Here is a 15686-nt window from a genome sequence, read left to right as displayed (position 1 = left end):
TTTATTCAGAATTATATTTTTGTTTTGCTTAAAAGTATTGTGGAAAGAGTTGAACTTAAATCTACAACATTTAGTAGCGTCTGAAGTTGGAGTTTTGTCTAAATTCTTTTATGTATCGAAATTACAAATATATTATTTTGTGGTTAAAAATGTATAAAATTTTATAATTTATTTTATTTTTTTTAGATAAGTTCATACTGTAACCAAAAAATACTTGAATACTTAATAAGGTTTTTTATTGACATTAAAGTTCAAATTTGGAAGAAATTAGAATTTGATATATATTCATTACAGCATGCATTTTAGACACCAATTGTACAGCAAATCCATATTCCGTATCTACTTGCCCATTTTTTAGATTCTGAGCGGAGCGATGAATGTATTGATTTTACCATGATGTGTGTTTTTATTATTTTTTTTTTTTTTGTCTGTCATCACGTTTTGGGACAGTATAAATGCTTCAATTTTTTACTTCAGTTCCTCGTTCGATCAAAAAGTGAATCTAGTTGGTACTTAGGGGGATCAAAAGTAAAAAGTTCTTAAAACTTTTCTAAATAATCGAGAAAAACAAACTAAAAATTAAAGGAAAAACGGGAAATTTTACTCACACTCATTTTTCGACAAAATCGATTTTGGTTTTTGATGTAACTTTAAACGAATGACCATGAAATTTTCACCGAATGTCGGAATGTTGATATATGTATATTCTATCCACCATGCAATTTTCAAAAAATGTCGACATAAGTTGAACTATTCATAGGGATTTGAAATTTTCGAAAAGTTTTTCTTTTTAATTCTAAGATTTGAAAATTTAATACAAGGCTTATAATATATTTTTACAATAGCAATTGAAAAATAAAAGAAATATATAGTCACAATTTTTATTTATAAGCATTTAAAGTTCAAATTTTGACTAAATACGTAAAAATGACAGCAAAGTTCTAATTATCTTAGATAGAAATTCATAAAAGTTTTTCTTTTTAATTCTAAGATTTGAAAATTTAATACATGGCTCCTATCACATTTTTACAATAGCAGTTGAAAAATAAAAGAAATGCTTAGTCACAATTTTTTTTACAAGCATTCAAAGTTTGAATTTTAGACAACATACGTAAAAATTACGGCAATGTTCAAATTATCTTAGATAGAAATTCATAAAAGTCTTTCTTTTTAATTCTAAGATTTGAAAATTTAATATAAGGCTCCTAACAAGTTTGTCAATCTTTATCACAAATAAAAAGTCTACCGGAAATTCAAATTAAATTTGTATGAGCATTTGAAATATAAATTTTTACAACATTGGATTTTCACTGAATTTCACATTTAGTAATTTTCTTATTTGGGCGTAACTCTAAAAGTCTAAAACAAATGACCGAAGATACTTGAAATTTTCACTGAATGTTTATATAGGCATTTTCTATATTTGATAACATTTTCAAAATATTTAGATTTGTTTTGATCTGTTTACTGACATTTTAATTTTTCAACTTTTTTAGTTTTTTTTTCTATAAATATCGATAAAAATTTATTTGTTAGATAGAAAAGCTTGAAAATTCAATAAAAAGCTCCTAACATATTTTTACAATAGCAGTTGCAAAATAAAAGGAATACATAGTCACAATTTTTATTTATAAGCATTTAAAGTTCAAATTTTAACAACATATTATGTAAAAAGGACCTCGAATCTGGCGATTGAAGACGATAGGCGTAGAGAACAACTTTTTGTAGTTTGTCAAACCACAGAACGTCAAACTTTAGTTTAGGTAACCTGTTATGTAAGTTTAGATCTGAACACAGTACAGTCAGTCAGTCATCCAACTCTTGCTCTCATCAAACTCTGAAAGGGTCTAAAACTCTAAAATCTAAATGTTCACTGTCTGGAGGTTTAGGCATTTATTGTTCTGTGGTTTAGGGGCTGATATTTGATAATACATTAATACTCATCTATATATATATAACCACATGTAACTATTTAAAATTTAAAATATTGTGTTTTTATTCTATGATAATTATCAAAGTTTATCTTCCATGAGATAATTTCTACACGAAAAGAAAACAATAACAATTCCTAAAACTACAACATAAGTCATAAATCACTATTTAGTATTCACAATCACAAATCACAATTCACATTTCACAATGTTGATGGTGTAGCTGCTGATGGCATGGCCACAGAGGAGAATATTGTAGAATTTTATAAAATTAAAATTTATAGACAAAGAAATTAATTTACCGTTGTACAAAGTGTGTGTCCGAAAGAAGGAAAGAACGAACGATAAAATAATAACAAACCACTCTGTGACCGCGGCGACACGGCTTGGGAGACGCGAACTGCAAACAGTCATCGGTCAGTAATCAGTTGTCGGTAGTGGGTACTCTACAGTTTACTCAGTAGCAGAGTTGACGCGCGTTCATAAGGTGTTTGATAGTTTCGTCCGTTTGAGTAACCGACTCCTGTCGGACAATAATAATAATAATTATAAACTTTTCCGTACTGTTGTAAAAACGAATTTAAAATAATACAAAACAAATAACTCGATCGCTGTCTAAATAGTAAAATATGATAAACCGCGGTGGCATCGTCTGCGGCGACTGTCATTACCATTGCTCAACGTTTCACTGTTAGGTTTTCAGTAACTTTGCATAGGTACATTCATGTTTGCACTGGGAACAGAGAGTGGTAATGCAGTAACCAACGACAGTATTAGATCGAACAACCCTTTTTTGGACTTCAGACGTATAATTTTGTCTCAAGTGAGTGATTTGTGTACGTTTAAGGTTTTCTTGTGCTCATTCCTCGACACACTGACAGATGATCAGATGTGTCAATAATTTGGCGTGTAGTGACATGTTTCGTGAATTAGGCTTAAAAAAATCTAATTGACAGAGTTGTACATACAACATTAAAATACAGTTACCCACAATATTTAACTTACATTAAGCAGTTAGTATTAGCTATTTTAATTACCTATAAGTAGTTATTCAAAGCGTTTTGAAGTATTTTCCTTCATGTTTGAAATATGTTTGAATTTGCAATTTTGGATACTACCAAGCAGTTGAGTTTCATTAATTGTTTATGTTTTCTTTTGTAAAGCAAGAAGATCAAAGTTCAAAAATGGATCCAATGACTCTAGTGACACAATATAATTTATTGCAAAATGGTCCTCCAGAAGAATCAAAACTTGCTACTTATATGGTATGTATATAATGCCAATTTAATTGTATTGTCTTTGGTTTTTTGGTCATTATTTATTACTGTAGTTGCTTTTATTCAGTAACTTAGAGATTTGACCTCAATATCCTAAGGTCATGAGAATTGATAGAACTTATTAATTAATTGTATGTATTGATTATAAAATTACTTTAAATTCTTAAATAATTCTTATATTATATAAATAAAAACTATCAAAGCAATTATTAACTTTTAAAATATAATATCCAACAAACAAATAATATATATTACATATTATTATTTATATATTTTTATACTATGAAATACTGGCATTTGAAAAAAATCCCGATTGTAGGTAGTAAACTGTATAAAAAAATACCCTCTAAGAAACAATTAGTTTTTACACATTTTTGTTAAAAGAAGAAAAAAGCAATATAGATACCTACTTTAAAATTGTAAAATAACTGTTCTAATAATATTTGATATAATTTATGTTTGAGTTTAGATAATATTCTTGTCATAAATCACAATTAAATATTCTAGAATTCAAACATATTGATATAGATATAGATATTTAAAAAAAATAAAATGTTTCATCCATAGTTGATATTTTAGATTCTGAGTGGAGCGATGAATGTATTGATTTTACCATGATGTGTGTTTTTATTATTTTTTTTTTTTTTTGTCTGTCATCACGTTTTGGGACAGTATAAATGCTTCAATTTTTTACTTCAGTTCCTCGTTCGATCAAAAAGTGAATCTAGTTGGTACTTAGGGGGATCAAAAGTAAAAAGTTCTTAAAACTTTTCTAAATAATCGAGAAAAACAAACTAAAAATTAAAGGAAAAACGGGAAATTTTACTCACACTCATTTTTCGACAAAATCGATTTTGGTTTTTGATGTAACTTTAAACGAATGACCATGAAATTTTCACCGAATGTCGGAATGTTGATATATGTATATTCTATCCACCATGCAATTTTCAAAAAATGTCGACATAAGTTGAACTATTCATAGGGATTTGAAATTTTCGAAAAGTTTTTCTTTTTAATTCTAAGATTTGAAAATTTAATACAAGGCTTATAATATATTTTTACAATAGCAATTGAAAAATAAAAGAAATATATAGTCACAATTTTTATTTATAAGCATTTAAAGTTCAAATTTTGACTAAATACGTAAAAATGACGGCAATGTTCTAATTATCTTAGATACAAATTCATAAAAGTTTTTCTTTTTAATTCTAAGATTTTAAAATTTAATACATGGCTCCTATCACATTTTTACAATAGCAGTTGAAAAATAAAAGAAATGCTTAGTCACAATTTTTATTTATAAGCATTTAAAGTTCAAATTTTGACTAAATACGTAAAAATTACGGCAATGTTCTATTTATCTTAGATAGAAATTCATAAAAGTCTTTTTAAATGTTTATATATGTATATTCTATCCACCATGCAATTTTCAAAAAATGTCGACATAAGTTGAACTATTCATAGGGATTTGAAATTTTCGAAAAGTTTTTCTTTTTAATTCTAAGATTTGAAAATTTAATACAAGGCATATAATATATTTTTACAATAGCAATTGAAAAATAAAAGAAATATATAGTCACAATTTTTATTTATAAGCATTTAAAGTTCAAATTTTGACTAAATACGTAAAAATGACGGCAATGTTCTAATTATCTTAGATAGAAATTCATAAAAGTTTTTCTTTTTAATTCTAAGATTTTAAAATTTAATACATGGCTCCTATCACATTTTTACAATAGCAGTTGAAAAATAAAAGAAATGCTTAGTCACAATTTTTATTTATAAGCATTTAAAGTTCAAATTTTGACTAAATACGTAAAAATTACGGCAATGTTCTATCTATCTTAGATAGAAATTCATAAAAGTCTTTTTAAATGTTTATATATGTATATTCTATCCACCATGCAATTTTCAAAAAATGTCGACATAAGTTGAACTATTCATAGGGATTTGAAATTTTCGAAAAGTTTTTCTTTTTAATTCTAAGATTTGAAAATTTAATACAAGGCATATAATATATTTTTACAATAGCAATTGAAAAATAAAAGAAATATATAGTCACAATTTTTATTTATAAGCATTTAAAGTTCAAATTTTGACTAAATACGTAAAAATGACGGCAATGTTCTAATTATCTTAGATAGAAATTCATAAAAGTTTTTCTTTTTAATTCTAAGATTTTAAAATTTAATACATGGCTCCTATCACATTTTTACAATAGCAGTTGAAAAATAAAAGAAATGCTTAGTCACAATTTTTATTTATAAGCATTTAAAGTTCAAATTTTGACTAAATACGTAAAAATTACGGCAATGTTCTATCTATCTTAGATAGAAATTCATAAAAGTCTTTTTAAATGTTTATATATGTATATTCTATCCACCATGCAATTTTCAAAAAATGTCGACATAAGTTGAACTATTCATAGGGATTTGAAATTTTCGAAAAGTTTTTCTTTTTAATTCTAAGATTTGAAAATTTAATACAAGGCATATAATATATTTTTACAATAGCAATTGAAAAATAAAAGAAATATATAGTCACAATTTTTATTTATAAGCATTTAAAGTTCAAATTTTGACTAAATACGTAAAAATGACGGCAATGTTCTAATTATCTTAGATAGAAATTCATAAAAGTTTTTCTTTTTAATTCTAAGATTTTAAAATTTAATACAAGGCTTATAATATATTTTTACAATAGCAATTGAAAAATAAAAGAAATATATAGTCACAATTTTTATTTATAAGCATTTAAAGTTCAAATTTTGACTAAATACGTAAAAATTACGGCAATGTTCTATCTATCTTAGATAGAAATTCATAAAAGTCTTTTTAAATGTTTATATATGTATATTCTATCCACCATGCAATTTTCAAATAATTTTGACTTAAGTTGAACTATTCATAGGCATTTGAAATTTTCGATCATTATTAGTTTTTTTTAAATTAATATCGATAGAAATTTATTTGTTAGGCAGAAAAGATTGAAAATTTAATACAAGGCTCTTAACATATTGTTACAATAGCAGTTGAAAAATAAAAGAAATTCATAGTCACAATTTTTTTTATAAGCATTCAAAGTTTGAATTTTGACAAAATACGTAAAAATCACGAAAATTCACAAATTATTTTAAGCTAGAAATTCATAAAAAATTTTCTTTTTAAATCTAAGATTTCAAAATTTAATACAAAATTCCTTACAAGTTTTTCAATCTTCATCACAAATAAAAATTCCACCGGAAATTCAAATTAAATTTTCGTGAGCATTTGAAATTTAAATTTTTACAACATTGGATTTTCACTTTTAGCGATTTCCTTATTTTGGTGTAACTCTAAAACAAATGACCGCAGATACTTGAAATTTTCACTTAATGTTTATATAGGCATTTTATATATTTGATAAAATTTTCAAAATATTTAGATTTGTTTAGAGCTGTTTACTGACATTTTAATTTTTCAACTTTTTTTTCTATAAATATCGATAAAAATTTATTTGTTAGATAGAAAAGCTTGAAAATTTAATAAAAAGATCCTAACATATTTTTACAATAGCAGTTGCAAAATAAAAGGAATACATAGTCACAATTTTTATTTATAAGCATTTAAAGTTCAAATTTTGACTAAATACGTAAAAATGACGGCAATGTTCTAATTATCTTAGATAGAAATTCATAAAAGTTTTTCTTTTTAATTCTAAGATTTTAAAATGTAATACAAGGCTTATAATATATTTTTACAATAGCAATTGAAAAATAAAAGAAATGCTTAGTCACAATTTTTTTTACAAGCATTCAAAGTTTGAATTTTAGACAACATACGTAAAAATCACGGAAATTCATAAATTATTTTATGCTAGAAATTCATTAAAAATTTTCCTTTTATATCTTAGAATTTAAAATTTTATATAAGGCTTCTAACATATTTTTACAATACCAGGTGAAAAATAAAAGAAATATATTAGCACATTTTTTTTTTACAAGCATTCAAAGTTTGAATTTTGACAACATGTGTAAAAATCACGAAAATTCGCAAATTATTTTAAACTAGAAATTCATAAAAATTTTTCTTTTTAAATCTAAGATTTGAAAATTTTTAATAATCTATAATATATTCTAGATAGATAAACCATCTTCGCTCAGAATCGTTTTTTGTATACAATGATATATCATTGGATTCAAATTTAATTCCATCCATTACAGTAACCCACTTGTAACCTACTGTACTGCAGAGCGACATCCACGACCTACCCGCCCTTTTTTAAATTATGATTGCTTTAAATTATAGGTGATTATTTCACTATGGTTAGAAATTACTGATAATTGATAAATATACTATATTATGTTTATGACACCAAAATAACAATTTTTCATTAAGTAGCAAAAATTTGATCTTGCTACCCCATGAAAAAGTGGGTTGGTGGCTATACCTAATTAGTGCCACTAATATGAATAATTGAGTATCAACTACCAAAATAATATATTGCAATAAATATTTTGAATTACTGTATCAATATATCATATTGAATTAAATAAACTTGCATTTATTATTTTAATTCTAAAATACAGTTTTGTATATTTTATTATTATTATTATTATTATAATGAAAATAAATAATTATTTTTTTTTTATAGAAACGACAAAATAACTCACCACCTCAATCAACACTGTACTCAACATTATCAAAAAATTATTCTAATTTAGATATAAACCAGTCCTCTTTATCAATGAAAAAGGTAAATAATAAAATAAAAGTATATCTCATTACTAGATTTTATATTAAATATATTTCTTGGATTAAATTAATGACCCCATTTATACTTAGCGTTAGTAGTGTCAGCTATTTATTAACATATTCACTAAAAATGATGTCAAATAACCCCATTTTACATAGTTTGAAAATACTGAATGATTCCAATACGTTTCATGAACAATGTTATTAAATGTACTAAAATTTGGTCTGCGTTACGATTACAATTTTTTGTTTTTTATCGGTCTCTTCAATAAGTATTATTTCATTTACATGTGCAATTCATACTACAATATTTTTTTTTCAATTATTATTGTTATTTTATATTATATTTAACTAGTATTTTTAACTCCAATTTTTTAGAGACAACAAATATATTCAAATATTGTTTAAACTTTAAAGTGAATATGTTAGGGTCAAAAATATAAAAAATCTGTTTAGAAAAAGAAAATCAAACCATTAAAACTCTTAAAACATCTAAATAGTGTACAGTAAAAATGATGTCTCCTTGTAGAACAATCAGATATTAATTTTTTTTTTTTGTATTTTTTACGAGGAAAACATTGTGGTTTCATTGATGACTGATTCTTAAATTATTTAAATTTTATCAATATCAGTAATAAATAATACATTTAAAAATCAAAAATTTGTAATATGTAATTTGATAGCAATTTCTGAAAATAGAATTTAAAATTGATGTCTTGCGACCTGCATAAATTCCTTATCTTTCAAATAAAAAAAAAATGATCAAAATCTGATTTTTTCATGAGTCATGAGTTTTTTCTGTTGGTATATTTTTATATTAAACTATTTAAACTCATTGGCCTTGACATCCTTCATGTTTATTAATTGATAAAAAGTTAATCTGGAAATAACATATTTTTAAAAACATTTTAATTTTCATAAAATATTTAATTTGGTTTTTCATACATAATTAGTTAATATTCGGGGACACAGAAAATAGAAGTTCAGGAAGAAATACATATACAAATGGCTCAACATACATAAATATTTTTGGTGTATATTTCCAATACTTAAATTCTATACCATAATATATTACTTTAGTTTTAGTATATTGATAACGATACTATATATTTAACTATAGTATATGCATAATATATCAATTCTATATTTCCGTATCATTGAATAAAATATTTGCCTTAACATAAAAAACCTAATATACCTAATTCCAATATGTATTAACCAAAAATTATTTTGTATTGAGTTAATTTGCATTAATTAATGTGGTAATTTTCAGTAAATGGTTAAATAATTGTTTTATGATTTATATTAATCTCAAAGGCCAGAAGAATTTTCAGTAAATTATTTAACTGCTTGTCACTGTTGATTGATCACATAATTATCTTATTAGTTACTTAAAAGTTAAAATACACATACATTTTATTAGACATAATTATAAGTTACCTTTCAAAGCACAATGTTAATTTTTGTTTTAAACACTTAGGATAATAAAAAAAGTTTACAATTATTATGCACATGTTGTGATAGGCAATTGACAATTTTCAGGCATCTATAGCAACTGTCGATTTCGTACCTAGAAATCTAGCTGGTTCATTAAACAATACTGATGTTTCTTCAATTTACGCTAAAGACAAATCTCAGCCTATACAAGCATATCAGGTAGATAATTAAGCTTAATATTATCGCTAATAACTTTTAAATATTTAAAAAATACATTTTAAGTATTATTATTATTTGGTGTTTAATAGAAAAATGTCAATGGTACAACATATTTCTATCCTCCAGACACTAATGGTACTAATCAACCTAATGGTAATATCTTTGATGATCCATCTGGATATTTACCAATGCCATCAGTTGAATCACCAACATCTTCATTATATGCCCAAGATGATTTAAGAAGAGATTTATTGCATAGAAATGCTTTATCAATTGCCTCACTAGACTCAGACCAATGGCCAGGTTTGTAACATCCTCAATAAATAAGTAATTTATCTTTATGAATTATTAATAGGTTATTGATATTTGTATTTTAGATTTACCAGAAACTGTTGAAGATTATCATGATGTTTATCCACTCGATATATATGGGCACTCATCTAAAATATTGACTTACAATACATCCACTTATCGAGCAACCTATTCTAAGAATGGAGAGAAATGTTGTTTAAAACGCATTCATGGTAAAAAGTTTAATGAACCTTTTTATTTATTTTTAGTTATTTCTATTATATTTATTAGAAGGTAATTTTACATTTTACATTAAGATATAGGTAAATAAACTATAATTTTTAGCTCAATAAGTATGTGACGTAAGAATCAAATGTGCATGCATATTTAAAGTAAGAAGTTACCCATTAGTAACAGTTCACTTGGAGTTGTTCAGTTGCTCATATGTATTTTTTTTTAATAAATAATTTTTTAATTTTTAACAATTCGCTTTTTAGACAATGCCTGGGGTTTTCATGTATGGTTTGGGTGAAGAGATTCTTTATAAGTAGATTATGGTGTGTTTGAAAATGGTTATGAAAGTTTATAGGAAGTGTGCAGCTTCTTCTGTCACAGTTTTCATTGAAAGACCTTCACGTAATGTGTATTTGATATATAAAGGTGGGCAGTCATTATATTTTTAAAGGCAATCTTCTGGAACTGTTGAATTTTTTTAGTATTGGAAACTTTTGCAGTGCTATAAAATTAAGGTCCATAGTGGTTTAACTAATGTTTTATAATTAAAAACTTAATTTAAAGTGTCGATTAAAGTAATTTCAAAATATTTTTTTATTTTGATGTAAAAATAAGAGATAAAAGCTTGAATAGGCGATAGCTTTTTTATTTACATATAAATTGTTATCTCAATATTACAATCATTTCACATTAGATTAGTGCTTCAAATTAATAAAAAACAGGTAATTTGTGGATGTCTTTCTGTTGTACAGTAAGTTACAAGTGGGTCACTGTAATAGATGGAATTAAATTTGAATCCAATGATATTATATCATTGTATACAAACAACGATTCTGAGGAGAAACGGTTTATCTGTTTAGGATATATTAGAAATTATTGAAAATTTTCAAATTTTAGATTTAAAAAGAAAATTTTTTATGAATATCTAGCTTAAAATAATTGGCAAATTTTCGTGATTTTTATGTCTTTGTCAAAATTCAAACTTTGAATGCTTATAAAAAAAAAAAAATGTGGGTATGTATTTATTTTATTTTTCAACTGCTATTATAACAATATGTTAGGAGCCTTGTATTAAATTTTCAAGCTTTTCTACCCAGCAAATAAATTTTTATCGATATTAATTTTAAAAAAATAGTTCAACTTAAGTTGAAATTTTTCGAAATTTACATAGTGGATAGAATATACTTATATTAAGATTCGGTGAAATTTTCATTTATCTATGGTCATTTTTTTTAAAGTTATATCAAAAACCAAAATTGATTTTGTCGAAAACTGACTGTGCGTAAAAATTCCCATCTTTTGCTTAATTTTCAGTTTGTTTATCCTGATTATTTAAAGAGAATTTTTTAGTTTTGACACCCTCCAAAGTACCAACTAGATTTACTTTCTGATCGAACGAGATACTGAAGTAGAAAATCGAAGCACTTTAACTCCCCCGAAACATGATGACAGACACAAAAAAATTCACTCATCATTGTAAAATCAATACATTCCTCGCTCCGCTCAAAATCTAAAATCTTCAGAATTAAAAAATTATATTTTTGTTAGTTTATTTTAAGTTTTTGATGTTATAGGTTTTCGATTAACAATTACAAAATATGCTCCATTAATTGAAGCTTGGAAAAAAATTAATCATGCAAATATTGTTCAGTTAAAGGATGTATTTATAACAAAAGCTTTTAATGATACTTGTGAGTGTTCTTGAGTCTTTTTATTTATAAAATAACATTTTGTGATATTGTTTTGGATTAATTATTGTTTTTATTTTTAGCATTAGTCTTTGTTTTTAATTATCATCCAGATTCTGAATCTTTACAAACTCGACATTTCAGTTCTAATGAAATAATGAATGGTTATAACGATCCATTTAGTTCTGATCCAAACGCACCACGACCTTATAGCCACACTAAAAATGCAATTTTAAGACACCAGCATAGGTAAATTATTATTTAACAGTCTTATATTAAGTAGAATTTTTTATGGTTGTTTTTTTTTAGTCAGTAATTGAAATTAGCGATACAAAAAAAACATGTTGTTCATTTATGTAAGAAGTATTTCACTTGAGAGTTTGCTATAATCAGAAATGTTAAACTTAAATGTTGATTATTTATTCTTAGGCCAAGTTATATTTTTTATAAGTATTCTTTTTAATTTTACCAAGGTATTTTAAAAATATTTTAAGTTGTTACTTGTTATTAATTATCTTTTTTAATATATAATAATGACCTTATTTTCAAGTCCTCATATTGTATCCCATTTAATGAGTATATCCTGTGGGATAACTTATTTTTTTCAAAGAAAAATAATATATTTCCTGTAAATTTTCAAATTGTTTCAATGAAGTCTATATAAAATCAAAATTTTAACTTTTAACATTTATCCTAAAAATTTAAAAATGTCATCTTTAAGAGAATGTCAGCAAATTTTTTTTAGTTCTGTTGCAACCAATCAAATTTTACATTCTAATGTTTAAAATCATTATTGTGAACATGTAAAATGTGGGACATTGTGTGTATGTCAGTAAGAGAAAAAATTTGCTAACCTCCCCTTTAAATTCCAAACATCAAAATTTGAACAAATTCATTATTTTTGAAAATAATGAGGTTGAGCTTGTTTGTTAAATCAATATTATTTATAATGTGGTGAACTTTTCATAATTTACATGTTATTATTTTACCATTTCAAGATATCAATTATGCAACTATTTAAAGACTTGCATTTAACTAACTATACCTATAATTGCAGTATTTGTAATAAATAATAATTATAAACATTGTTTTAGTAATGGACTTTTATCTGAAAATACACTATGGAATTATGCAATTCAACTTAGTGGTGCACTACGAGCAATACATGGATCAGGATTAGCTTTACGAGGTCTTTGTCTAAATAGGGTTTTAGTGACAGGTCATGTAAATACCAGGGCTAGACTTCGGATCAATTGTGTAGCTATAACAGATATTTTGTTAAATGATATGGCCAGTTCAAACATGATTGGTCATTTTCAAGTGAGTGAAAATTCAGTAATTAAATAATGAATATTTAAAAATATGAGATAACATTTTTAGCAAGAAGATTTAACAGAATTTGGTAAGCTTTTATTAGCTCTAGCTTGTCGATCCCTTATAGCTGTTCATCAAGATAATCTTGCTACTTCTATTGATTTAATGGCACGCTCTTACAGTAGTGATATTCGTAACTTAATAAGGTTTGGTTCATTGATCTTAAATATAGTATAACACAATCTCATATGATAACTATCTTCTCAGGTATTTACTGAGTAGTCAAAGACGGCATATTACAGAGCTAATGCCAATGATAGGAGCTAGATTTTACACTCAACTGGATGCTGCGCAGAATCACTCAGACAATTTGGAAAATGAGTTATCTAAAGAAATGGAAAATGGTCGTTTGTTTCGATTGCTTGTGAAACTTGGATCAATTAATGAACGACCTGAGTAATAATAATTAGTATAATTATATATTAATAACATTTAAAATGTTTAAAAAAATAATGTTTTATTTTTAGGTTTAATTTAGATCCTGCGTGGTCAGAAACTGGTGATCGATATATGTTAAAACTATTTAGGGACTATTTATTTCATCAAGTGACTGAGGATGGACGCCCTTGGCTGGATATGTCGCACATAGTTCAAACTTTAAATAAACTCGATTCTGGATCATCAGATACTGTAAATTATTATTATTATTTTTTTTTTTTTTGTCGTACTTACTTATTTCGAAATAATTATGTTTTAGATTTGTTTGTATTCGCGTGATGAAAAGACCATATTAGTGGTTAGCTTTCAAGAACTGAAACATTGTTTAGAACAGTCATATTGTGAAATTGCCTCCGTGGCTGCGTCCGATGATCATATTAAGGCTGAATAATCTTAGAAGTCCTACTATGGGACTTTCAAATGATTAGCAATAAGTCCAAGTACTTAATTTATAATAATTAAGTAATGTCTTAAGAACAATTAAGATCATTTATCACATGATGGATTAATTAATTTGGTTGAATGCTTATAAGCGCTAATTTTTACATTTTTGTTTATTTTTTTCTAATTTTCTTCTTATTTTATTTTAAATTTTATAATTATTTTTTTACCAAATTTCATTCCTAATTCAACATTCCAATCATAAATGTTGCAAAAATTAACTTTACTTGAGTCTATTTTTCAATTTGCTTCCATTTGGCTGTGTATTTGCAAAGAATATATATATATATATTTTAAACATAGAGCAATAATAAAACATAATATCATAGCTAGCTAACTGAAGTTGATTATTGCAATTATAGTAAATTTTTTGGTCTCTCAATTGTTTTATTTTGTATTACATTTAATATTGTGCTAGGAATGAACAAGATGATAAATATTTAATGAGACTTAAGTTGTCTTTCAATATGTGTTATAACTTACTTGTTACCTAAAATTGATATAACAATTAAGCATTATTTAAACATTTTTATGCAGTTGTCTCTATATTCAGTCATTATAGCATTACTCCATGATTCTAAACATTTTCTATTTCATTAATGTTTTTTTATATATTATGGCAATCATAGATTATTTTTATTTTTAAAGCTAATTGATTTTAATTTATATTTTTTTTCTTATTGATGAATTATTGGTTTACCAAAAATTAAATTGTTGTGATCATTTATTACCAAAAAAAACATTATTAATTTTAACAAAAAAATATTTTGATACATATTGAAAGATAGCTATATGTATGATAATATTTCTATATATTATTGAGAATTTGGAGAATTTACATGGCAGCTATTAATTTAGTTAAAAGTAAATCGCACAAAGCTATAGTATTGAAGCAATGGTGATGTCTATCATTTGTTATAATTAAGATATATTTTTTTTATTAATTGTTTGATTGTGATAGATTTGAGAATAAAATGTCCAAAATAATAGTTCTTAAGGTTTTGTCATGTAATATTATTAAGAGTTAATAAAAGATAAATTATTTTAACTGGTTGTTAATTATTCAAGTATGTTTACTATTTTACGTTTACTTATTAATTATTTACTTGTCGACATGAAATTGAGTTTGGAATGAGATGATGCCACTAGATGAAAGCTTTTAACGGGAAATGGGTTAAAAGTGTCAACTGTTACAGGGAGGTTTGATGATGACGTGTCTGTACTTGTGGAGACAACTATTTTTTTTTATTACAAGCCAAAGTCATCACAGTATTTTTAATAATAAATATCTTTGTACTAAATTTAACATAATTCATATGTTTTAAGTTTTGAATCTTTTGATTTTACAATGACAATATTTGTTTTGAGTTTTGACATTAGAAAGTTAATCTTGTTGGTACTTTTAGGGGTCAGAATAAAAAAATTGCTTGTAATTTTCAAGAGCGTTGGGAAAACGAAAATAAATAGGATAAATAAGGAAAAACGTGGAATTTTAATGCAAAACCAATTTTTGACAAAATCGATTTTATTTTTTAGAATGACTCATAAACGAATATTTGTAAATAGTATATACTATTTAATGTTTATATATGTATTTTAAATGTTAGCAATATGAATACAATG

General features: G+C 25.0%; 1 protein-coding gene and 1 long non-coding RNA gene across 3 annotated transcripts; one reads left to right on the top strand and one right to left on the bottom strand.

The window, feature by feature from the left end:
• Nucleotides 1–1971: 1971 nt before the first annotated feature.
• Nucleotides 1972–3146, bottom strand: LOC149054724 (uncharacterized). Its single transcript, XR_016191976.1, has 2 exons — nucleotides 2969–3146; nucleotides 1972–2876 (listed from the first exon to the last, which is right to left on the bottom strand). It is a non-coding gene; the product is annotated as an uncharacterized LOC149054724 (long non-coding RNA).
• LOC149054723 (PAN2-PAN3 deadenylation complex subunit PAN3-like) lies at nucleotides 2106–15111 on the top strand. Of its 2 annotated transcripts, none has more exons than XM_089228941.1 (13): nucleotides 2106–2347; nucleotides 3095–3196; nucleotides 7841–7942; nucleotides 9484–9597; nucleotides 9687–9900; nucleotides 9975–10121; nucleotides 11697–11813; nucleotides 11894–12059; nucleotides 12905–13130; nucleotides 13191–13330; nucleotides 13392–13580; nucleotides 13652–13814; nucleotides 13882–15111. In XM_089228941.1, exons 2-13 carry the CDS (start codon nucleotides 3116–3118, stop codon nucleotides 14011–14013), a joined length of 1791 nt encoding a protein of 596 aa, XP_089085067.1. In that variant the 5' UTR covers nucleotides 2106–2347; nucleotides 3095–3115; the 3' UTR covers nucleotides 14014–15111. The 2 variants fall into 2 exon arrangements, with proteins under 2 accessions (XP_089085067.1, XP_089085066.1); XM_089228940.1 differs by lacking the exon at nucleotides 2106–2347 and adding an exon at nucleotides 2403–2754.
• The last annotated feature ends 575 nt before the right edge of the window (nucleotides 15112–15686 follow it).

This window comes from Diuraphis noxia, unplaced genomic scaffold (assembly GCF_037042655.1).
Source record: "Diuraphis noxia isolate RWA-SAM2 unplaced genomic scaffold, SU_Dnox_SAM2 contig0005, whole genome shotgun sequence".
Classification (NCBI taxonomy): Eukaryota; Metazoa; Arthropoda; class Insecta; order Hemiptera; family Aphididae; genus Diuraphis; species Diuraphis noxia.
This window is presented reverse-complemented; position numbering and strand designations above follow the sequence as displayed.